This window comes from Cupressus sempervirens, chromosome 11, assembly GCF_028749045.1.
Source record: "Cupressus sempervirens isolate cs-2001-9-10 chromosome 11, ASM2874904v1, whole genome shotgun sequence".
Classification (NCBI taxonomy): domain Eukaryota; kingdom Viridiplantae; phylum Streptophyta; class Pinopsida; order Cupressales; family Cupressaceae; genus Cupressus; species Cupressus sempervirens.
Genome location: NC_143128.1, coordinates 807,852,946 through 807,878,102, shown reverse-complemented (window position 1 = coordinate 807,878,102; position 25,157 = coordinate 807,852,946). Strand labels below are relative to the sequence as shown.

Below are 25,157 nucleotides of genomic sequence, written 5' to 3'. Positions count from 1 at the left end.
ATAATTCGATATAGTGGACATTGCATGCCAAATGTTTGTTAAAATGTTCTTGGCTGTAGATGGTCATTTGATTGTCCTAGAATGCATGAGAAGTATTTGACAATATGCCAACTCATTGTGAAACTCATTTCAGTCATTCATGCATAAGAACGTTGTAAACAAAGTAGCATATTGTCCCTATTACATTGCCAATCAATTTTGTAGCATTAGTACCATTCCAAAACACCATTTGCAGCATGTGAATTCAAAGCAATACAAATTGAAACAAAGAACAGAAGGTATAGTCCTTGCATGCAAAGTGTTTGATGAAATGTCAAACAATTGATTAGAGGAGGAATTTGGTGCTTGTCGAGGTCATAACCGGGTGAGGTTATTACAGTGGTATCAGAGCGGTTTCCTACCATCTCATGAGGAAGGAAAAATATTTATTATTTCAGATCTATTGTTATAATTGGGGTGACCAGCACTCTTGTATTTTCCAGTTATGGACAAACACAGGAGAACCAGTAGTTCCAGGAGCCCAGCGGAGAAGTGTGGATAAGAGGGAAGCGAGGTATATAGTTTCCACCTTTAGGAGGTCGGCGCCGAGGTTGTAGGGAAGGAGGCTTGAGTTTTCCCCGCCAGGTGTCAATGATGCAGATGTAACTCTATTTAGCATGGCACCCACTAGTCCTATCCGCAATATTGATGATGGATAGCAACACTAAGCTTCAGCATGTTGAGGCTTCCAGATTTTTTGCTGCGGTTAGTGCAAAGGCAGTTGATGCAGTAGTTACCACTGATTGTTCACACTCTCTAAGAAGGGGATTATTATTGGAGATTTATATATGAGTTGCCGTAATGTTTTTCCAAGGCGGAAGGCAACATCTTCCTCAGGAGGGGTCGATACGTGTATGGAGTCACCCAATTGCGATATTGGTGATCTAGGTGTTACAGCAGAGTCAATTGATGTTGGATCATGTTCTACCATTATTGATTCACAGCCTAAAGTTGAGTCATGTGTGCAGAATCAAGAGATGTTAGTTGAGGCTTTATTAGGAGATGTGGATGCGAAAAGTATGGACACATCTGTTGATCCATTTGATGATGCTATGAGCTACATTGGGTACGATACCCCTTGCCAGTTATTGGGTGATGACTCCAAGGAGGTTTTGGATGGGTCTTAGGAGCAAAATTTATAAAGACTTTCTGTTGAGCAGAAAGAATAGTCATGCGAGGAGTTCAATACAACGAGGGCTTCCACTTCTCTACAGGAAGTGTTGGTTGAGATACTAAGTAGTTGTATCTCAATTATAGAGGTGTGTGAGGATGATAACACAAATGCAGTGAGCAATTCTTTTTCAGTTTCCTATCACAATGCAGATAGTGAGGCAGTGTACTTGCAAAGGAGTCAGGGGTTACAGAGGCATCATGTGACAAGTCAATTGAAGGTGAGTGATAGTGACATCACTTTCGCTCTGGAGCATTATGATGTTATCCATCAGATTCTAGTTACATCTGGTTGGAGTGCTCCGATGTCAAATGAACACAGTGATAATAGTCTTTCCCTGGTAGAGGTTCATGCGCTTCAAGAGGCTGTCTGAATCTTGAAGCATAATTATTCATAGTTAGTTGTTGACAGTGACTACCTTCTGGGGTGGGGTAGAACCTATTATGAGACATTGTTAAGGAAAGAGGAGAAGGTCATTGAGCTCACCCATGAGCTTGAAGTGACTATGGACTCTCTTCAGTGTACTCGGTTGGCTCTCTAGGAGTCACAATCACATCTGGATGAGGTGACCATGGAGTTGGAGCATGTTGGACCCAACCAATTACAAATCAAATTCAATTGTATATTGTGGTTGGTGGTGAGTTTGCTTTCATGGTTGGGGATGAGGGGCATGATGATGTGGCAATCACATCTGCCCAGAATATGGGTGTAGCTAGTACGAAAAAGGAGAGAGCATCAACTGAAACATGAGGACTAAAATGTGATTCACGTTGTGCCACGTTTTTAGAAGAATAAGTTGTGGATTATTGGGAGAAGGTTGATCCTTTCACATATAATTTCTATTGTACTAAGACATTCATGGAGTATTTGCTTGAGAGTTTGTATTTGTGGGATGATTCATACAGAGTATCTAAGGGTACTCTCATTCGAGGCTCTCGTGTTATGCGTCAATTGGTGGGGAAGATTGTAGAGACCTTGGCTACAATGCTTCCCAACAGGGATTTTGTGGTTGGGTTTGCTAAGGGTTGCCCTAGGTCCTACCCAGTCACAAGTTCAATGTCAGAAATGGAAGCAGTCTCCTGATTCCCAATTTGATATTATGAGCCCTAGACAAAGATTGGGAGCTTTTATCGACATTACACTGTAAGGAGTGTTCATCAGTTCTCTTTTGACCCATAGGTAGAAGATTTGGTTTCAAGTCGATGTGAGTTGGCTCCAGTTTCATACCATTCATTATGGGATAGGTTAGCACCATATTTTGCAAATGGGATTGGCAACTGCAAGTTAGACCACTTGCAATATCTACACACCCAAGACAATTTATCAAAGGTTGGAGTTGGTAATAATGATTCGGGTACTCATGGTCGTTATCATCTCCATAGTGCAGTTGGTGTGAGTGTCAATTTGATAGGGACTCAAATTCTAACAAAGTTGATATTTCAATTGGAATGAGTTTCAATGAGTTGTTACCACCATAGTTAAAAATATCAGCAATAAATCACCAAAGTCCCGATACATTGCAGAAGGAAATGGATGTCGATTTAATCGCTCCAAAACTCAGCGATGAGTTTAATAAAAAATCGCTGTGAAATTTTCAAAGAAAATCACCATATCACGCGATTTAATCTCCAAATAAACATTGAATAAAGTCAACTCAAACATGAAATAGATGTTTTCCGCGTTAGGGTTTCCAATTTGGTACTAATAATTGCTGACGGAACTAAATGGTTTTTCGGTTTATTAATAATTGCTAATAGGGCTAAATTTCCCCAATGACAATCCGTCTGGGGGCTTACATTTTTCTTGAATAGGCAACTACAGTTCGCAACAATGACGACCCATTGGCAAAAGTTGAGAAATTTTAAAAATAGAACTGGCAATATTTATTAATAAATTAGTTGAATACAATTATATATAATTTTGGATTATACATCATTAATGCTTTTAAAAGTAAATACATTTTACATACATTTACATACAATTGATGTATATGCCGATACATCTTATATGGCCAAGGAAGTTGATTAAAATAATTAAAATCTATTGATGTATATTACTTTAATTAAAATATATTGTGGAAGAAGCTAACTAAAATATTCTTAAAAGGCATCAATAATATATATATATATATATATATATATATATTAAATTTATGTAAATACATTAACAATATATATATTGCCAAATAAATCAATAATATAAATTGTCCAAATATATTTAAATATAATTGATGTATATGTCAATACTTTTATAAATTTATAGTTTTACATATAATTTATGATAATAAAATTTATATGCTAATTTATGTAAATACATTTTAAATGTTCTACAAAAGTGTCGATTTATTACCCATTTTTTTGCTGAGTTTTTGGCGATTCCAAGTTTTTCAAAACAATTAGGCCAACCGAGTTATTGCCGAGTCCAAATTTTTCAACTATGGTTACCGCCGTCAACGCCTACAATCAATTTCCAGATGATTGCGTCATTTATATCAGTTATTTGGGTGCTAGTGCTATAGGAGTTGCTTGTACACAGTAGGGATAGTATGCAGTTCTACCCTTGGAATCCAAGTGGACTATGATGTTCATTATACTCTGGGATTGCTTGGGGTCAAGCAATCTTAGGGAGGGAGGACTATAATGTCCCCATTTTTAGTAGGATTCTGTTGTGGGCTGGTCAGTTCATTGACACGACCCTCATGAGTTGACAGTGGGATTTAAGGGTCTCAATTGTGGGGTTAAAGGCTTTCCAACAACCTACGGTGTGTTTTGGCTTCGTTTGAGTGACTTACTATTTATAGTAAGTCAACAATTGGTTCCGATGAGCTCAGTTAAGTTAGAAGAGTTGAGTGACACTCTTAGTTTTATTTCCAACTTCTAGTTTGGACTCTAAGAATCTTGGAGGGAGCATCTATTTATAGTAAGTCACCCTGTCGAGTTCATTCATCGTCTTTTATCATCAAGATCACTCCGGTGTTGTCAAATTTTGATTATGTTGCTTCTTCAGTTGTTTTTGCAAGACGGGTGAATTATTATTATTATTCATTTATATATGTTGAGGTTGTTATTTTTGTTGGAGTGGTATGTTGGTCACCTCAGTATCATAAATAGCTCATTGCAACCGGGTTGAAATGTATTAAATCATGGGCACAAGTAACAGTGGCCTTGTGTGTCAGAATATTATGTTATGGTGGAAAAGGTCTTTTTGGGAGCCAAAAGCAATTAATAAATTATATTATAATGGCACTTTATTATATTTTAATGTTGTGTTGAGGAAGCTTCTTAAGTGGAGTTCATTTGGGAAACTTGTGCCATTTAGAGATTATAAATGTGTGCCCATTTGATGAGAAAAGCATCTGATCATTTGATTGTCTTATTTTTGCTTTGTCGTCTTTCTGATGTTTTCCTGAAGTTCTGATTTTTTGTGCCCTTGTTGAAGTATAAAGGTTAGATTATGAGCTTGTCTTGCAATTTGTTGTTCCGGTAAAGCAAATTATAGTTGCTTCTCTACTGTGTCTACTATTATTGAGAAGTTGATTGAACGAGTGGTGAAGATTGGATTTTTGGAGAACAAATTGAAGGCGGAATTATTAATCGTATGCTCCTACGTCCTGCTTGGGAGTTCAATTTGATTGTTAGAGGGTTGTCATTTCATTATAGGGCAGCGGTTTATCAATTGCAAGGTCGTGTTTACCTAAGGAGGGCTTCTATGACATTTCTGAGAAGAGGGAGGGGGGGGGGTCGTGTTGTAATTTTCAAGGCCTGCATTCGATTCATATACCCTATGATTAATTGTTGGGGTTGCATTTTTATTATCAGTGTTTGTGTTTGGGTTTTTAGAGGCCTGCATTCACTTCTGAGAAGCCTGCAATCACTTCTCTGAGACCCGCTTTTGTTTCTTGGAGGTCTGCGTTCAATTGGGAGGTGATGAATATTGGTATTTGTCTGCTGCAAATTACCAGGTTCTCCTATTTGACTGTAATTTATTTATAGCTAGCTAGATGGTTGAGATCAATTACCAACAACACTCAAGATTAAAGCAAACTTTGAATGCGATGGATTAATTTAGCTAATCTTTGGGCCCTACATTCCGCTAACTACAGGCTAGGAGAGAGTGTTGATGTTTGGTAGCTTTAGTCAAATAAAACTATGGCTATATATAATTATTTGATATAGATTACATATGAGATATAAGTTTATTTTATGAGAGAATTTAATATAATATATATATACATACATACATACATATATATATATATATATATATATATATATATATATATATATATATATATACATACATACATACATATATATATGATTATATTTATTACTATATTAATTATCAAATTAACAAATAAACATGTCCCGTGAAGGGACATGGCTCTTCTTAGCCTTTGCTCATTATAAACAAGAGGTCGCTGCCATTTGGAAAACACATACCAAATATTATGGCAGTGCTTAATACATTTGCAGCAGATCCGAAAATTAACATGGTATCATTTGCAACAGATCCAAAAATCAACATGGCATCAGAGCAGATTCCTTACCACACCTTTCAGACCTTTAGAAATATTTTTTAAATTATTAAAAAAAAAGGACAATACTACAACAGTCAGTCGAAAAATCATATGAAAGAGGAGCTGCACAAAATAAATTTGTTTTAATACTCCTAGGAAGAATTTTATCGATGTTATTTTTGGACTCTCTTTCATTGATATGTATGCAAAAATATCGGTCAAAGAGGTGCTGCTCTCTGCACATAAACGATAGACTGTAATCAAATTACAGACAACAATTCTGCTCAATATTATCAGAATTTGACTAACTGCAAACCAAAATCTCCAGCATGGTTACTGAGCACTTAGACAGGTCTCGGCAAAGTCTTAACATCAGCAGTCAAGACATGACAATATTTCCAATGGTGATCTCCTTATCATCTGCAGTGGAGAATCTATATCATGCAAACAAATAAAGAAATGTAAGTTGGATACTTTTGGTGTTAGTTAGTATGGTGCATATGTATCGATCTGAAAATGCCACTTGTAGAGGTGACAGCGAACTATGTATTGAAGACAATCAATGTTTTTAACAGTGGTTTGTATAAATTTAAATAGTGGAAAATTAGTCACTGTTAAACTCAGCTTACAACGTTAAAACATATGCCACTAAAGATTTGTACAGTTGGGTTGCATACATGGTTCAAACAATATATGTAGCAATTTCCAGTCGGCTGTAACTTGATAGAAACTTCCCCAAAATACGATGTTATCTACTGTGCCACATTTAATTTAAGATAATGTGGTGGGATTGTAATGAGGGATTCTCTGTCTGATAAGGGAGTTATGCAGGTTGTAAAAGTGACAAAAATACAAAAATAAATTGTTGTGAATTTTTTGTATGCGCCAAGTGTAAGATAATCTGAAATTGTCAAAGAAGATATGAAATACAAAGAATCATTAAAAGCAGCAATACAAAAATAGATAATCTGAAATAGCGATTATGTTCAAGACATTGCTCATAACACAAACATATATTATGGTCAGCCTTTTCTCAGCAATAATTGGTTCAAATGATTGTCATTCCACAACAGCGCCACAAATAGAGGTGATTTTATTATAACGTCATCGCATGAATAACGTGGACAAGATCAGGAAAAATAAAATAACACACTGAAAATCGGATCTAAGTGCGGAAAACATAGAAAGGAGCCACAATTTCCACAAAGAAAGATGGGAAAGTGATGTTTAACGAGATTCAATGCCATCAGGGAGGGGTCCACATGGAGTGACATGGCCTTACCCTTAAATGTTTGACCCCCATATAGATGTTAAATGAGATTGAGTGATGTAAAAAGGCAAGTTTATAAGTGGATCAAAATATTGTTATGGCATTGCAAACAAACTACTGCCTACCCTTTTGGTCGGGCCTACCATAGAGGGACCCACAGGTAACCAGATGGGAAATGAACAACAAGGATTTAATATAAATTCCACCAAGTTACCTATCAAATTAAAAGGTATGTATATTATTTAAGATTCTCCTTTCACATTTGAAATATTTTATTTAAATTTCTTATATATATATATATATATATATATATATATATATATATATATATAAGTATCTATGGGATCATAAGGAATGCATTTTTTTAAACATGTAAAAGAAATAAGAATTGTGAGGAGAATGTGTGTGAAGAAGATCAGAGTGATTTTATTATTACTTATTATTCTTGATTAGAATATTGGCTTAATCTTTTCCTCCGAGAATGTTATTGCAGGAAAAGGGAGACTAATATTCAGAGGGAGTCTGACACTTCTTCAAAGGTAAAGGGGCTCAAAAAATTGATGTTTAGAGGGAGTTTGATACATCCGTCTAAAGGAGTAGATAGAGGATATGATTCATATTGATTCAGAGGGAGTGAACCATGTTGAGATGGATTCTCCAATGATCAATTGTAGCAGTCAAGAGGACTGTGCTTCATGAATATACCTTGTGACTGTGACTTTAATGGGCCTACCCTTTGTGTACATCGTCAGGAATTGACGACTTCCAAATGATGTCACTTGTATTTGCAAAAGTTATTGAAAGGTGACAATCTTACAATAACTTAATTTTCTATTGTGATAGATGTCTATACTTTGCATGGTGGATGTTTATATGGTAAGCATTATGAGAATACGTGTGCACATACCTTATAAACATTTTTTGAGTATATGATTAATGTTATGCAAATTGATGTTCTAGAGGCCATTACACAGAGTATGCGGTGAATATCATACGACTTGGTGTTCTAGAAGTCATTCCTCACTATACTTGGTGAATATCTTGCATCTCATTCTAGAGGCCATTACTCAAAGAGTATCTGGTGAATATCATATGTTGATATTTTGGAGATCAATACTCAAATGTGATATCAAAAGGTGAATATCATATGTTGATATTCTGGAGACCATTGCCTTATTGAGTACATGGTGAATATCAAGTGTTGATATTCTAGAGACCATTACTCAGAGTTTTGGTGAATATCATATCTTGATATTCTATAGGTCAATACTCATGATATCAAATGTGATATCAAAATAGTGGAAATCTTTTGATTAAATATTCATTACTAAAGATTGTCAATGGTGTAATATATGTCTTGTGTTTATCCTCCCTAGCTAAGAGGGAGTGTTGATATTTGGTAGCTTCAATCGGATAAAACTATGGCTATATATAATTATATACGAGATATAAGTTTATTTTATGAGAAATTAATATAATAATGATATGTATAGCTATGACTATATTTATTATTATATTAATTATCAAATTAACGAATAGACATGTCCCATGAGGGGACGTGTCTCTTCTTAGCCTTTGCTCATTATAAATAAGAGGTCGTTGTCATTTGGAAAACACATACAAAATATTAATGCAATGCTTAGTACATTCATAACAGATCCAAAAATCAACATGGTATCATTTGGAGCAGCTCCAAAAATCAACAGAGAGAAGATCGTTCTAGCTCAAAAAGATTCTATAGAATGGTGGCCACGGCATGGTTAGTACTGACAAGCTTCCAACTACATTTTAGAATGGTGATCCTCAATATGCAAGACAGATTGACAAGGAGGTGCAGCCAAGATTTGTTGTAATTCCATTGGATGAGTCCCAACTCGATATACATAGTAACTCAATGTCAAATGACACTTTTGATGTCAATGGCCCTGATGATGCACAGTCATGCATTTTCATTTTGATATTGTCTACTGAGTAATGAAGCATTCAAAATAGATATTTTATATTTGTTTTTGCTGTTATACTTGAGTCAATGAACATACTTACAACTATTTCTTTCGATACATTGTATAAATAATAAAAATTATTGTCATGTGTCAATAAAAATGAAAATCAATCTCTCTTTGGTGCACGTGCACTCATCCTCGGCCATCCCCAAAAATAGGCCCTTAGAGTGCCATATTGGAAAATGTCCCAGTGTTGTCTGTTGTCCCTAACCTCAAAACAAATAATACAGATCTTAATGTGCATATAAATATAGACATGCACATACATATATCTGTGCATATATACATATACATCAATATAAATATATATTCATGTACAATTCTATATTAAAAAATATCCTAGGGTTCTTTGAAAAGCTATTTTACCTGTATCCTATTGGGTGGATATTTTGAAACTATCAATATTTAGAACTTTTGTTACAAAACAAGGGTTCCAAACACAACACGTGAGACAAAGTCTCTCCTACCTTAAAGGGAAGGCTCCCCCTTCTCACTATTACTTGGATCAATTCAAGGTAAGCAAGAAATCGAGAGAGTCTAAAAAGGGATGTTACCAATATTCTTTCCTCTTTTTTCAAGAAAGAATCCAAATACTCATAAAACGGGCAATGGGAACCATTAAGCTCTAACTACACTTCTATCTTGAGTCGGAACAGTGATACCAATAAACTCAAATCAACTTACAGATTGATTGTAAGCATACTAGCTTAGATCTATGTTTAGCTCCTAAATTATAAGGATGAATAGGGAGCTCATAGACTCCTATACAATCCCTCAAAGATGAGATTCTACTAATGGAGCACCAAAAATTTTACAAGTAGATGATTTCTAATTCTAATTCAAACACCACAAATGGAGCACACAAACTTCCACAAACAATGATTTCTAAATTCTAATCTCTAAATTATCCCAGCACACAAACTAAAAGTAACTATTGTATGTAGGCCATGAATATAAACAAGTTTACATGAATTCAAGAAAGCAATACAAATTGTAAACATGACTTACAATTTACACTACCACAACTATTCCCAGACACAGCTTTGAAACAAATTGCTTCTCTTATTCACTTCTCTTTGAAACTCGTACAAATAAATCACAGTTATACTTGCACTAATGCTGCAAAATTTGCTTGCATGCAAAAAGATGATATTTACAATGGAAGGCACTCCCTTGTATAGGCAAAGGAGTGAGAGTAAAGAGAAGAAAATGGTGGGAGAAACTCAACCACCTTGACTAAGTCAAAAAGGAAAGAAGACTTATTCAATTACATTGTTGAAGGCATGTGTAATTAGATTACATGCAAATCAATTACAAGCAACATGTCTTCTGAACTACAAGCAAAAAGCAAAAAATACACTAAAGCAAAATGATGAATATGTTGAAATTGTTGAATCTTAACGAATCAATCCTGTAGATTATCAGCAAAGGCTTTGAATTTGGCAATTCAATTACGAAAGATTGCAGGATTGGGAGTTCCTATATTCTAAACCACTGCATTCACTTCAATAACCGTGGTGTTGCACCTTTTGATAGCCTCCTGATTCTCTTTGATGAATTGCCATAGTTGTTGTGAATTCTCCTTTGTCATATTTGCACATTCTGGAATTTCTGAAATTTTGAAAACCTTCTCAATGATATTTGTACGTAAACTTACAACTTTCCCATTAGCAACTTTAACTAATTTTGTTTTCTAATCAATTTGCTTGGCACATTCCCACACAAACTCACATTCTAGGGCAGTCATTGGGAAAGTGGAAACCAAATGAATATTTCTTCTTTTGATCTGAAGCATGTCTTCTTAATAGGATGTATCTATTCTTTGAAAAAAATCAACATATCTACATGACCAATTTTTGTATCTCTAATTTCATCGTATGAAGATGAAACTTGAGATGGAGTGGTATGAGCCAATTCCTTGTCATGTTGATACTTCACTTTATCTTTACCTTTAGAAGGTGAAGATTCTTTGGACATATCTTGACTTGAAGAATTCATTGCAACATGAAAATTCCATGTCATGAGCCCAAAATTGATGTTCAATAAAACATATACTTTAACACTTGAGTCCCTAACATATTATATTAATGACTAAATCAAGAATATAATGTGTACTATGAATTACTTAATGATTCATATTATCTATATCAAATGATTATAAGTGTCAAATTGAATAAACTATTTTATCAAATAAGCAATTATCAAATAAATTAGTTATAAATTACTATGCAAATAGCCCATGCATATTTAAATCAATCATATCATAGGAGATTTTTTTTTTTTAAATTGAAGGGGTCAAAGTACGGCCAAGTCAACGGACCCCACATAATATAAACACTCTGAATGAACGCATTGCTCGGGACCCACTCATATAAAAGAGTGGGAGGGTGCCACAAGAGAGGAGACAATTTTTCGCCATATATCAATTACAAAAGGGCATCGACACATATGTGGATTGGAAATCGAATAAGGAGGATCAAATATAAATTTCAAACAACAAAAACTAAAAAGGGCCAAGGCATATTCAACTAAAGTTGTACATGAGTTAAAGCTACAAATAAAGAAAAGGAGGAGAAAACATAATTCAATACTTATCCATTGGCAAGTCACATGGCATTGGCATTATTTAAGGCCATTTCAATTTTTAATTCAAAGTCACTCTCTAATTTAAAGAAGGGAAGCTTACGTGGAGTTTCATGGGGCAATAAAAAGAGAATTAAATCCCTTCCATAAACATTGAATAAGAAACCCGAAATTATAGGAGTTGAGGACTAAAGAGGTATGTGATATGTAAATAAATATGTTTTATTGATTAGAAAACTTATTGTTTTTATTAGGTAAAGAACCTTATTATGTAGTTTTCACTTTACATTATTAATTAGTATGTATATATATATATATATATATATATAATAAAAAACACTTATGCATGATTGCATATTACAATAAGAAATGTATGATAGAATAAAAGATAAATTATATATCATCTTTAAATGTATGATCCAAGCTATGCTTGGTGGAGGGCATTCATTTTGAATGTCAGAAATCCAGGTATACCTTGGTGGAGGGCATTCATTTTGAATGTCATAAATCCAGGTATACCTTGGTGGAGGGCATTCATTGCGAATGTCATAGAATGATCCAAGTGTAATCTCGGTGGAGGGCATTCATTGTGAATGTCATAGAATGATCCAAGTATGATCTTGGTGGAGGGCATTCATTGCGAATGTCATAGAATGACCCAAGTATAAACTTGGTGGAGGGCATTCTTCACGGATGTCATAATATGAGCCAAACACATTTGGTGAAGAACATTCGATTATGAATTATCTCAACTTAGATAACTAGTTAAAGATATGAAATGTTTAGCTAGAATTATTGTGATCTTATTAATTCTCTTCAATAATTATGAGTCCTAAACTAACCCTAATAGGGGGTACATTACAATGGTATCAGAGCATAATCCTGCCATCCTGTGGAACTTGTCAGTTTGCACATTGACACATCTTAAAGAATAATGGCAAGGGAACTAGCCCAAGAATTAAGAAGCGTTATGGAACAAACTAATAAAAAAATTGAAAACTCCAATTAATTACTACTTGAAGCTATACAAAAATTAAGCAACAATACAATGAGAGTGAAATAACCACACGACATAGAGATTATTATTCTAATCGTGAAGAAGATGAACCCTTTTCACAAGGTTCAGTTCCACGAGATACCTTTCCCTCATTTATTCCAAGAAGAGAACTTGTTGTAGAAGAAGAAACAACCCCAAACAGTGTGGAAGAAATTGCACAAATATATGCAAACTTGGACCCAAACATTCGACAACTTATTTCCTTTGAAGAATACTACAAAACCAAAATCATAGAAAATAAAAAGAAAATTCATGTAGATGAAGACTTCAAGGAAAAATTAAATAAAGTAAAACTACCATGTTATGATGGATCGGGAGAGGAAAAAACTCAATCATGGGTGCAAAAACTAGATACATATCTATCATATAGTCCTATGACGGAACAAGGCGCTATTAAGTTTGCCATACTTCATTTAAGGGGGTTGGCCCACAAATGGTGGCACTATGGCCAAAATACCTTAGGGCTTAAAAAAGTTACCACCTATAGAGAATTCACTGAAAGGTTAATGAGTAGGTTTGATTTGCCCTAAGTGTTACTTCCAAGAACTAACTCACCTTAAACAGACAGGAGTAGTAGAAGAATTCGCCAATCATTTCTAAGACTTATCAGTAATGGTTCCAAATCTATCTCAAGGACAACTTACTCATTTGTGCATTAAGGGCTTAAAGATGCCATCAAAATCCAAGTATAACCCCTTAAACCCCAAAGCTTAGAGGAAGCCATCAGGAAAGAAAAGAAGGTTGAATCTAATAAGCTAGAGGAGAGGTCCAAGAATCCTAAAACATCTATAAAACATAAAGAGACAATAAAGGAAGAGCACGAAAAGAAATGTCGCCTGTGCCACAAACCATGGGACTTTGGTCATAGATTCCCAAAGAGAGACGAGCTACTAAAGAAAGGATTATGTTTCAAATGTAAATAACCTTGGGAGTGTAATCATCGATGTAAAAGAGGGCAAATGAATGAAATAACATATAACAACAAAAACCTTAACAAAAAGGGCGAGATATGACAATCCATAACATGCAACATTGACAATTATTACTGTTCATTTCAAGGAAAAAGAGTCATTAGATGTAATCTTAGAAGAAATTTAGTTTTGCTTGAGGACAAGCGAAATTGGGAAGGGTGGGCTGTCATGAGCCCAAAATTGAAGTTTCATAATACATATACTTTAACACTTTAGTCCATAACATAATATATTAATGACTAAATCAAGAATATAATGTGTATTATGAATTACTTAATGATTGATATTATCAATATCAAATGATTGTGTAAAATTGAATAAACTATTTTATCAAATTAGCAATTATCAAATAAATCAATTATAAATTACTATGCAAATAGCCCATGCATAATTAAATAAATCATATCATAGGAGATTAAAAAAAAAATTGAAGGGGTCAAAGTACCGCCAAGTTAGCGGACCCCACATACTATAAACACTCTAAATGGATGCATTGCCCGTGACCCACTCATATAAAAGAGTGGGAGGGCACCGCGAGAGAGGAGACAGTTTTTCACCATATATCAGTTACAAAAGGGCATCAACACATACATGGATTGGAAAACAAATAAGAAGGATCAAATATAAATTTCAAACAACTCAAATAAAAAAGGGCCAAGGCATACTCAACTAAAGTTATACATGAGTCAAAGCTGCCAATAAAGAAGAGGAGGAACAAACATAATTCAATACTTATCCATTGGCAAGTCACGTGGAACTGGCATTATTCAAGGCCATTCAATATTTAATTCAAAGTCACTCTCTAATTTAAAGAAGAGAAGCTTACGTGGAGTTTCAAGGGGCAACAAAAAGAGAATTAAATCCCTTCCATAAACATTGAATAAGAAACCCGAAATTATAGGCGTTGAGGACTAAAGAGGTATGTGCTATGTAAATTAATATGTTTTGTTAAATTAAAAAAGCTATCCTTATTGTTTTTATTAGGTAAAGAACCTTATTATGTAGTTTTCACTCTACATTATTAATTAGTATATATATATATATATATATATAAACACTTATTCATGATTCCATATTACAATAAGAAATGTATGATAGAATAAAAGATAAAGTATATATCATCTTTAAATGTATGATCCAAGCTATGCTTGATGGAGGGCATTCATTTTGAATGTCATAATACGATCCAAGTATAACTTGGTGGAAGGCATTCATTGTGAATGTCATAGAATAATCCAAGTGTAGTCTTGGTGAAGGTCATTCATTGCAAATGTCATACAATGATCCAAGTGTAATCTTGGTGGAGGTCATTCATTGCAAATGTCATAGAATGACCCTAGTATAAACTTAGTGGAGGGCATTCTTCACGGATGTCATTATATGATCCCAACACATTTGGTGGAGAACATTCGAATATGAATTATTTCAATTTAGATAAATTGTTAAAGATATGAAATGGTTAGCTGGAATTATTGTGATCTTATTAATTCTCTTCAAATATTATGTGTGCCAAACTAACCCTAATAGTGGGGACATTACATTCCAAAGAGTGAAAACATCTTCTAGTGGGATTGAATCCATGAGGGTTTCAAGATTTGGACAATGATGGCAGATCCATGGAGGATAAGTGTTTTGGGCATGATAGGCTAGAAAAGACATGGACAACTTTTTTTTTGGGCAAAAATAGTTAAAATCAGGTTTTCCCAAGTGGATTGCATATGGGGCAGAATGTGGATTTTGGTTTGAAACGCTATGAATGCGAGTTGATGTAGTTTGGAAGCATGTGGCTAGGAAACTTCAAGTTTAAAAATGAGAATTTTCCCCAAAATTGGGATTTAGAAATGCATTTACATATTGGTAAAAACTCATCATTTTTTACTTGTGTAAATGTGTAATTGGGGTTTTGAAGTCCGATTACATATTTGAGAAATATGGAGTTGGGCAAATTCAGAAATGGAATGAGAATGAACACTGAAAATGTGGGTGAAAACTTACATAACAACAAAATAATAGATTAATCGATCAAAAAAAAAAACAAAATAATAGATTTAAAGTTTAAAATATGCAATCGGGGTTCTAAAGTCTGATTACACATCCACTTAAACCTTAATATCTTTTGATTGGCAACCCCGATTAAGTCCTGCGATAACCCATAACAAGTGTGTGACCAAAAGCAAGAGATTGAAAGCAATAAAGGACCAAAACAAATACACTAAAGCACAAAAAGGGACTTTGAAGGCCTCGAAAATCAAGCAAATGCCATCTGATTCAATAAATCTAATTAAGCTTATAAAAACAAAGGAAACTTGATAAGACCCTTCAATAGAAAGATTAATCGACCAACTTTCACAAATCATATAGTGAATCAACTTAGAGTTAGAGAAATTGGAAACTTTTAACGTCAAAGTTTCGTAGTGTTGCCTCCATTTTGTGATTACAAAATGAAGGACAACATATCCATCTCTTGATAGTCTGGGTTATTTCTAAATCTGTGTTACACTAAATTATTACTTACTGAAATATATGGGAAAGAAATGATTAGTCATCAATTTTTTGAAAGAGAATTAACAATTTGTGTTTATTAATATTTAGTAGACAAATTCCAAACATCAAAGCCTAAGTTACTTCAATTTAACAAGAAATTAATCAGAAACGCAAGGCATCCAGATAAACCTTAATTGAAGCCTCTTACCTTTATGGCCATATATTGATGTGCCAATGTCCTGCTACCCCTATCAAGAAGACAACAGCCTTCTAATACACGAAGAGCCAGGGTCACCTCATTATCTGTAGGAGGACTTCTAACCTTTGTGGAATCACCTTCAGAGCTATGATCCAGAGTCTGTACTGAGCAACTGTCTGAAGTGGCAAGTGAATTTGCAAACAAAACAGGCACCACTGTCATAATAACATGTGAATGTTCAAATCAGCTGAAAAACACTAAATGACAAAAGAGGAGAAAATTAAACACACCAATAGTAGAGGGAGAATGATTACATTTAGGGAGAAGAATATAAAAGCTAAATAGCAAAGAGTTTCAGTAGAGATATGTTTCCCTCCCCTTTCAATGTGAGCATGTACTTTTCTAGAATTCTCTGGTTGTCACTTTATACTTTCAGCTGCTATTTTCTGTATGTTCACCAGTGTATGCATTATGTATAATGTCAATTTTTTGTGATTTCTCAATTTTGGATAGAATCATAAGTTGTTGACCAAAAAATGCAAATATACTTTCAGCTACTTGTTTCTGTATCTTCACAAGGTTGTGTAGAAAGTTTGATGTCAAACTTTTCTGACTTGTAAAAGTTGGATAGAATCACAAGTTGCTGGACTGGATTAAAATGCAAATATGTAACAGTCTGAATGTTCATGGAACAAGAAAAGATCAAATTCTTGAGGAACACTTTTTATCAAAAGAATAGCAAGAAAGAAGAATGAAACTGCTCGTCAAAGTTCAAGATTTTTTTTTCCATGGGACTAGAAATATTTTTAACTCGAGTTACACACAGCAACGAATGCTTCAGGAAAATTGAAGGGAACATCAATACACCTTGGACAGTGTGTGCTTCATATTTTAAAAACAACAAATGTTTGTTCTCTATTTTCCCATCATTTTGGAAAGAGATGTGCTAGCTTAAGCTAAGATGTTCCACATCGTCTTATCTCCTCAAACACAAGTTTTAGACTTCATATTAGAATATTCCTAGATAATGGCATATTTCTTCTATTGTCCTTTTTGTTCCCATCTGTGCTACACATAATAGCATAAAACCATCCGAAACTCAGGTTAACTGCAGCATGTCCTTGAGGTTGTACCAGTTTAAACCAACCAACTGATTTATTCAGTCAGCTATACCATTCAATTGAAAAGTTAAAACACAATTTATTGAGAAAACGCAGTTCATCAATATACTGCTTATCAACTGCAGCATTTAAAGCACTGGTATCTTCCTAACAAAGTTAAGTTTAGTCCATTTTTGTTGCATTTTTCCAACATTCACTAAAAGATTATACTTTCCAATCTTTCAAAGAAAAAATGATCAACAAATTAGGGTATGCCTCCAGCACTGCTGGTTTTAAGCTTTTCCACTTTCCTTCATAGGCTTCTTCACTGATTTTAAAGACTTCAAATGAGGAGGTAAGGCCTTGACAACTCTGGACTTCCACAGCTTGGGCATCATCTGGTCTAGTACAGACCATAGCACACATAAGAGTGCCAAAACACTCGCCTATGGTACATTAGTCATCTGCTCCACTTCAGTAGGAGATTTCGCACAATCCTCCACATATAACTTTATTTTTTGTGCAACGTGAACTTTTATGGATCAATCCTCCACATATAACTTTATTTTTTGTGCAACGTGAACTTTTATGGATCATACTTACCAAAGATTTTTGTCCGCTCTCTCTCTCTCTCTCTTCTAATCTCCATTCCCACAATGTACCTGGTAACAGCCAAATCTATCACTTTGAACTGTGTTGACAGCTAAAGATTTAAGTAAGAAATCAAATATCCATTAAGAAATCAAATATCCATTCCCAAAGAGTAGCAAACATCATCCACAAACGTTGCTATAATGAGAATGCAACTATTATCAATTTCGAAGCTAAGTTACCAGGTTCTTAGCCACAGGCCCTGAACCAGATTCGGGTACGTACCTGGTTTGGGTGGACTGTGGGTACTTGCTGGGTGTCAATTTTCATATCCTTTGATGATTGATGAACATAGAATCATGTATCATGAACTACATATTGTAATTTTATTGTAATGATTTTCAATGGAATTGTCAACATAGCCATATAATATCATTGGTTTTCATTGGATACATCATTTAGGATTTTTGTTCCATCTTCTATGCAACTTTTCTTCTATAAAAAGATATAAAGAAAGATCTTTTGCATCTGTTATGCTTTTTACTCTTTCACACATAAACTTCTCCCAAATCTAGCTCATCTGTGTCTGTAAATTTAATCACCTTCATAGGCCAACACTAGGAAAAATAATAACAAAAGAATTAACAATTTTATGAAGAAGTTAGGCTGGTCTATATATGTCAATCCAAGAGCGTAAGCTTGCGAAAGGTGTCCGAGCAGTATGCTATCAAGGGGTGCAGCTTGTGATATGAACAATTATGAATGCATCTACAACACATGATATTCAATCTAAGAAAAACTAAAGAAATCCCAGCAACAGGAACTGTCACTTCCTGCAACAAGAGCTTGGCTGAAATCTACTAAAGTAATTCTGACAACAAAAACATCAACAACAAAAACGTCTTTCTACCAGCAATAACAATATAATTACCTCTATTCAAAACTATGAAAATACATTACTAATTCAGATTATGGAGAAATAATAATCATATTATACCAATGCAAATCTTATTACAAACTGAATAGGAACAGCAAGCATACAATATCAATACAAATCAGATTACCAACTAGTTCAAAAACAATAATTAAATGAAACTTGATATTACTGAAATTCAAACATACCACACTGAAATAAAACCAAAAAACACACCAGACGTTCCAAGAAGTGGGCCCTCTCCTCAGTCCGTCAAGTGGTGAGATAGAAGACAGTGAGCACGAGGTTGATCAGCACAATATATAGTCTTTTTATTTCTCAGAAGAATAGTACAGAATTGTTCTCTGCATCTCCATATTACATTTCTTATATAGACCAGACATAACAAGTACGTACAACAATGTATAATCTATATTCAGCTAGAGACCAACAAACTATGCAATGGAAACCATGAATATACAACTGAAATACGTGGTCTATTTTGCTGACTGTTTGAAGGAACAGATTAACCACTGTTCACATCCTCCATCATACAACAATAGCTAATCGGATTCCTTTCCTTTAAGTAGTTATGAAAGGAGTTATTAAGCATTGTGAAGATGGCAGCTCCCTTCATTCCACGGGTAAGAATGGGAACTGATTTCTCAGCCGGAATAAATAATGGTAAAAACACACCTACGTAGACCTTGATTTGCTGGCTGCAAAATATAGTTTTAAAATGTTGTTATAACAGCAATAATGATCGTTCATATATTCTGGATGTTTGCTGCATAGTATTGAAGGTATCCACAAGAAGAGGAGAGGAAATAACAATTTTATTCCCTGCCATGTATGAAGTCCTTCATATCTCCAGCATGGGTTTTGTTTTGTTTGTTACATCTCCATAGGTGACAGGAAGTTCTGTTATGCATACCAACATGCTACAATATTAAAGATTAGTAAAATATAATCAACGATGAATTTTCCATATTTTAATCCCAAAACAATATTAGATACTACTTAATTATATTAAACTATATGCAACGTTATAATGGTAAAATGGAATGAAATGGGATAGAAATGGAATAGAGAAGTAAGCATGAGATTGTATGAAATGGATTAAAATATGGCATGAAATGGAACGTAAATTGCTCTCGTCACACCTCACATATGGGCATGTGTCCTCTTGTCATTCAAATGAGGTGGTGTATATAATGAGAGATCCATAAACCATTAACCCTCTATACTAGACAAAAGAGCCCACTATTATCCCTCTTGGCCTCATGTAGCTCTTGCCATCCAAATGAGGGGGTGTAATATCCATAATCCATTAAAACCTCTACACTAGACCCAAGAGCCACTTATTATCGCTCTTGGCCTTATGTGGCCCTTACCATCCAAATGAGGGAATGTCCCTAATGAAAGATCTATAATCCACTAGCCCTCTACACGATATCCAAGAGCCGAGTTATTATCCCTCTTGGCCTTATGTGGCTCTTGCCATCTAAATTAGGTGGTGTATTTGATGAGAGGTCCTTAATTCATTAACCCTCTAAACTAGACCCAAAAGCCAATTATTACCCATGTTGGTCTCATGTGGCTCTTGCCATCAATATTGGTAGGTGTACCTAATGAGAGATCCATAATCCATTGTTCCATTTCCACCCTTATCCTCTTGCCATAATTAGAGTTTCCTATCATTATGAACAACCAAACATATAGGAGTTATAGAAGATATGCATACATCCTTAAAATAGAGATCACATAATAATAATATCATATTTATACATGCTATTAATAAGAATCAATCATAGAAATCATTAATGATAATACACCATACTGCTCATTATCAGAATCCGCTACTACATACCAATTAATGATTGTGGCAGATTACACTTGCTTGGGGTCTTATGTCTTCCTTGGATGCTAGCCTTTAATAGTTATTTTTCTTTCCCTTCTAGCGCGAGAGATGCCCGTTTTCCAACTTATGTCTCTTCCACAACAAACATGCCTCTTCATTAATTAAATTGCAAACTTTTCCTTAACCACTCCTTGTCTAACACTAACTTGCACCTCTCTTATTTGCTGATTATTATCAACATTTACATTTTTAGTAGATTGATTATCATACTAATGTGCCAACCTATTCTGAATCAAACTTCCCTGGAGTATGACTGTTTGTATATCAGTCTATCAGAATTTACATATTACACAGGATCCTTCGATGATGTGCCTTGCTTCTCATCATAGCAAAAAGACTCATAATGCTGCAGAATTTTTGTCCTAGCATACAAGTATATTGATCGGGGTTTTCAAAAAATTGTAAGGTCTTATGAATAAATCGATTTCCTGATGTTTCTTTAGCACGCCAGGGACATGACAAACGACAATTTAATACGAAATATGTGTCGTCAGTAAATACTGTATCAGGATGTATCCCGTTAGTGTATCAGGATACATGCCGTCAGTATCAGGATGGGGTGTGTGTCACGATATATGCCGTCAGGCCGATAGGGTGTGTATTGGGATGTGTGTATCGGGAAGGTTCTACTATTGTAGCCGACATGTTGTATGTGGCTGACAGATACCTTCGAGAAGGTTCCTCGGATAGTATTTATATCCCCCTTCGGGATCATTGTAATCATCATAGCATCAGAAGCATAATGTAATATCTTGGCATATGCGAATATAAGGAGTTCTATTATTCTTATCTGTTGTTCTCATCTATTGTCTGGATGCATTATTTTCTTTACCCAATACGGTAAACATTTGGCGCCGTTGCTGAGGAGGATAAGTTAAAAACGACATTCATTGTGGAGGATGGAGTATATGCATACAACAGGATGCCGTTCGGATTGTGCAATGCCTTGACGACATTCCAAAGGATTATCCTGTACATATTTGATAAAATGTCTGTTGGAAATTTTAAGGCATTCCTAGATGATTGGTCAAACAGTGACGTAGTTGAGATACCAGCATCACCAGGGGTGGAGGATCAGAGTGCAACGGCAACAGAGAAAGTGGATGGAGGAACGCAGGTGTCAAACCCGCTACCAATAGCAGAGGAGGAGGACAAGGATATCCATTCTCGCCTGGCTATCATTGCAAAGCAAAGCAAGTCCATAGCAAAGTTGGTGCTGACAGAGTGAAGAAGGGCAGCGGCTGGGCAGAAAGCTCGGGAGACGGCGGAGAAGGCTCGGGGGAAAATGGCCAACCGACTTACCACCCAGCAGATTGCGTGGGAAGCAAAGCGGACAGCCCTATTAGCACAGCTCGAGGAGAGTACATGGGGGAAGCAGCAAGCGGAACAACAATTAGCCACAATGGAGCAGCAGTTGGTAGCAGCACTTGAGGAGAAGGACTTAGCGAAGCAGGCTCATGATCAAAAGGAAGCTAAGTGCCAGGAGGTTGTGTTGATGCTGAAGGAAATGCTGGAGGAGAACTCTCAGATTAGAGCTGATTTGCAAGTCCGGACAGATCAAGTGTATCAGCTTCGACGTAGCTAGTCTTCGCAGTCGATTACACAGCCTTCGAGCTCATGATGTATAAGTCCATGTTATTTTTGTTGTTTTATGAATAATATAGTTAGTTGTTGGGTTTTTGTTGTGTCGTCGTCGGGAGACGACTTTTCTTTTTGGGGGGGATGATGTCATTAGTAAATACTGTATCAAGATGTATCCCGTTAATGTATCAGGATGTATCTCGTTAGTGTATAAGGATACATGTCGTCAGTATCAGGATGGGGTGTGTGTCAGGATGTATGTCGTCAGGCCGACAAGGTGTGTATCGAGATGTGTGTATCGGGAAAGTTCTACTATTGTAGCCAACATGTTGTATGTGGCCAACGGATACCTTCGGGAAGGTTCCTCGGATAGTATTTATATCCCCCTTCGGGATCGTTGTAATCATCATAGCATCAGAAGCATAATGTAATATCTTGGCGTATGTGAATATAAGGAGTTTTGCTATTCTTATCTATTGTTCTCATCTATTGTCTGTATGTATTATTTTCTTTACCTAGTACGGTAAACAATGTGTAGTGTGTTTTGAACTGTTTGACTCATTGATACAATGACATTTGACATATGTGTATTTAAAGTTAGCGTTAAATTTGACCACTGTTCTCGCTTTCAATGTTCTATGTCATCATATTTTTTGGAAATTAGCAAATTACATTTTAAAAATTACCATCTCCAAGTACACCGTCTCTTATTTTTAAAATTTCTATACCAATACTAGTCTAATCTCAAAGTGCCCCCATCTCCTAGCAACCTTCCTAAAAAACTAGTATGATCTTACCATATATCTTTTGTAGTTGCTTAAAGAGACAATCAACAAAAAACACCAATTAAAGAGTGTAGTGATGCTTAGCTTTTCAACACGGTGTATCTGATAACGAACCTAGTTTATAGCTTACATTACACTATACTTATGCCCCCTACTTCCTATTATAAGCTCTTATAAGATCATAAATCAAAATTTGCATTGAATACTTAATTTCTCTTAAGATTATATGTCTTGAATATTAAATATATTCTTCTACCATTGATGTACACGACATCTTTTTATTCGTTATATAGTATACACTGTATTTGATTCTTTCTGAATTTCACACAGACATTTCCTCTCCCTCTGGCCTACAAGATATTAGCCAAAAACAAAAATCTCCTCACAAACAACTTCTTGTAAAATCCAAAACGTAACACCAATAATACAGTCATTATGAGACAAGGGTACAGCTACCTGAACTCAAGTTACTATTAAATATGTCTTCAAGCTTAAATTCAATTCAATCTCAAAAGAACATGAAGGTTCTGAATTTTTGTAAGACAGATTAAGAAAGAAATAAACAGAGCATGTTAATTTAAGAAACAGAGCCGTCTAACCATGAACTGACTGACTACTGCATCTCTACATATTAAAAACGCTAGCCAATGTTTTGCTTGATAGACAATGTGATGAAAATGTTTCATGGATAACATATCTCAATCCATATTCTTCTTGCAATGCACTATTAGTTTATAGAATTTTCATTATCTTTAAATGAAGCTCAAAATCCCTGACCTGGAGGGATCTAATACAATGACAGCTACCGTTGGCTGTATGTGTGAAGCCCAACAGCCATTCATTTTATTTTCTGTTTTTATTATATTTTCCCTCCAAGTATTTTGACTTTTCATTTCGTTCGAGTCTATATTAATATATGTTATTGGAGGCTTATCAATATATTGTATTCAATGAGCTGAAGCTACAGCTGTGATGTAAAATCAGATTTAAACATTAATAAGAGATTTCCCCTGCAGTGTGAACGTAGCCACAATTTGTGGTGAACCACAATAAATTCGTCTGTTTGGGTTTTCTTCTATCTTGCTGTTCTGTTTCTTTTCACTTGGCACTTTCACCATACTTCACAATTGGTATTAGAGCTTGGCATAGTTGCTGGGATCAATTTCAGTGCTTAAAATCTCAAAGTCATAGAAGATTTGAGAGTACAGAAATTCTCAGGACAAAATTTCAGTTTGTGGAAAGTTCAGATGTGTTTGTTGCTAGTTAAGCAAGATCCATCACTTGCAATTGGGGAAAAAACCAAGAAGCCGGTTGCAATGTCAAATGAAGATTGAGAAAAGATTCATGAAAATGCAATGGCAACAATCTTTCTTTCATTATCTCAAAATATCTTGTTCAATGTATCAAACAAAAAGACAACAAAGGAATTTTGGGATAAACTTCAAAGCATGTACGAAACGATGTCCGCTGAAAATATAAATTTTATAATGAAGAAGCTCTAAACACTAAAAATGAAGGTAGGGACTGCGATGTCAAATCATATAAATGAGTTGAACACATTATTATGTCAAGCAACCTCAATTGGTATGACTCAAGATGACAAATCTAAAACTATCATCTTGTTATGTTCCTTACCTGACAGTTGGGATGCCGTAGTTACAACAGTTAGCACTTCAAATTCCGCCAAGAGCAAACTGGTCTATGATGAAATAGTGGCCACTACTTAGTGAGGATATGAGAAGAAGTGATAAGGAATCCTCATCCGGTGAAGCCTTGATGGCGGTGAGCACCGAAACTAGAGGAAGAAGCCATAATTGGGAGAGAAGCAACCATCATAACAGACCAAAATCAGCTAGGCGCTCGAAGTCAAAGGAAAGGAAAGGAGGAGATTGTTGGTTTTGTGGTAAAAATGGCCACATGAAGAAACATTGTCAAGGTTATAAAAGAGCACAAGAACGAGTGCGGGAAAG

The 25,157-nt window shown here is 35.1% G+C and overlaps 1 protein-coding gene across 4 annotated transcripts in view; it reads right to left on the bottom strand.

The window, feature by feature from the left end:
- ISI1 (binding protein) overlaps positions 1-25,157 on the bottom strand; it is a 108,725-nt gene that overhangs the window by 68,913 nt on the left and 14,655 nt on the right. For 2 of the 4 annotated variants that reach the window (XM_089811457.1, XM_089811455.1), the window contains exon 2: positions 16,306-16,511. In XM_089811457.1, coding sequence (XP_089667583.1) covers positions 16,306-16,511 — 206 coding nt within the window. Of the gene's footprint in view, positions 1-16,305; positions 16,512-17,999; positions 18,059-25,157 lie in introns of all 4 variants that reach the window. The other 2 variants (XM_089811458.1, XM_089811456.1) reach the window with 2 other exon arrangements.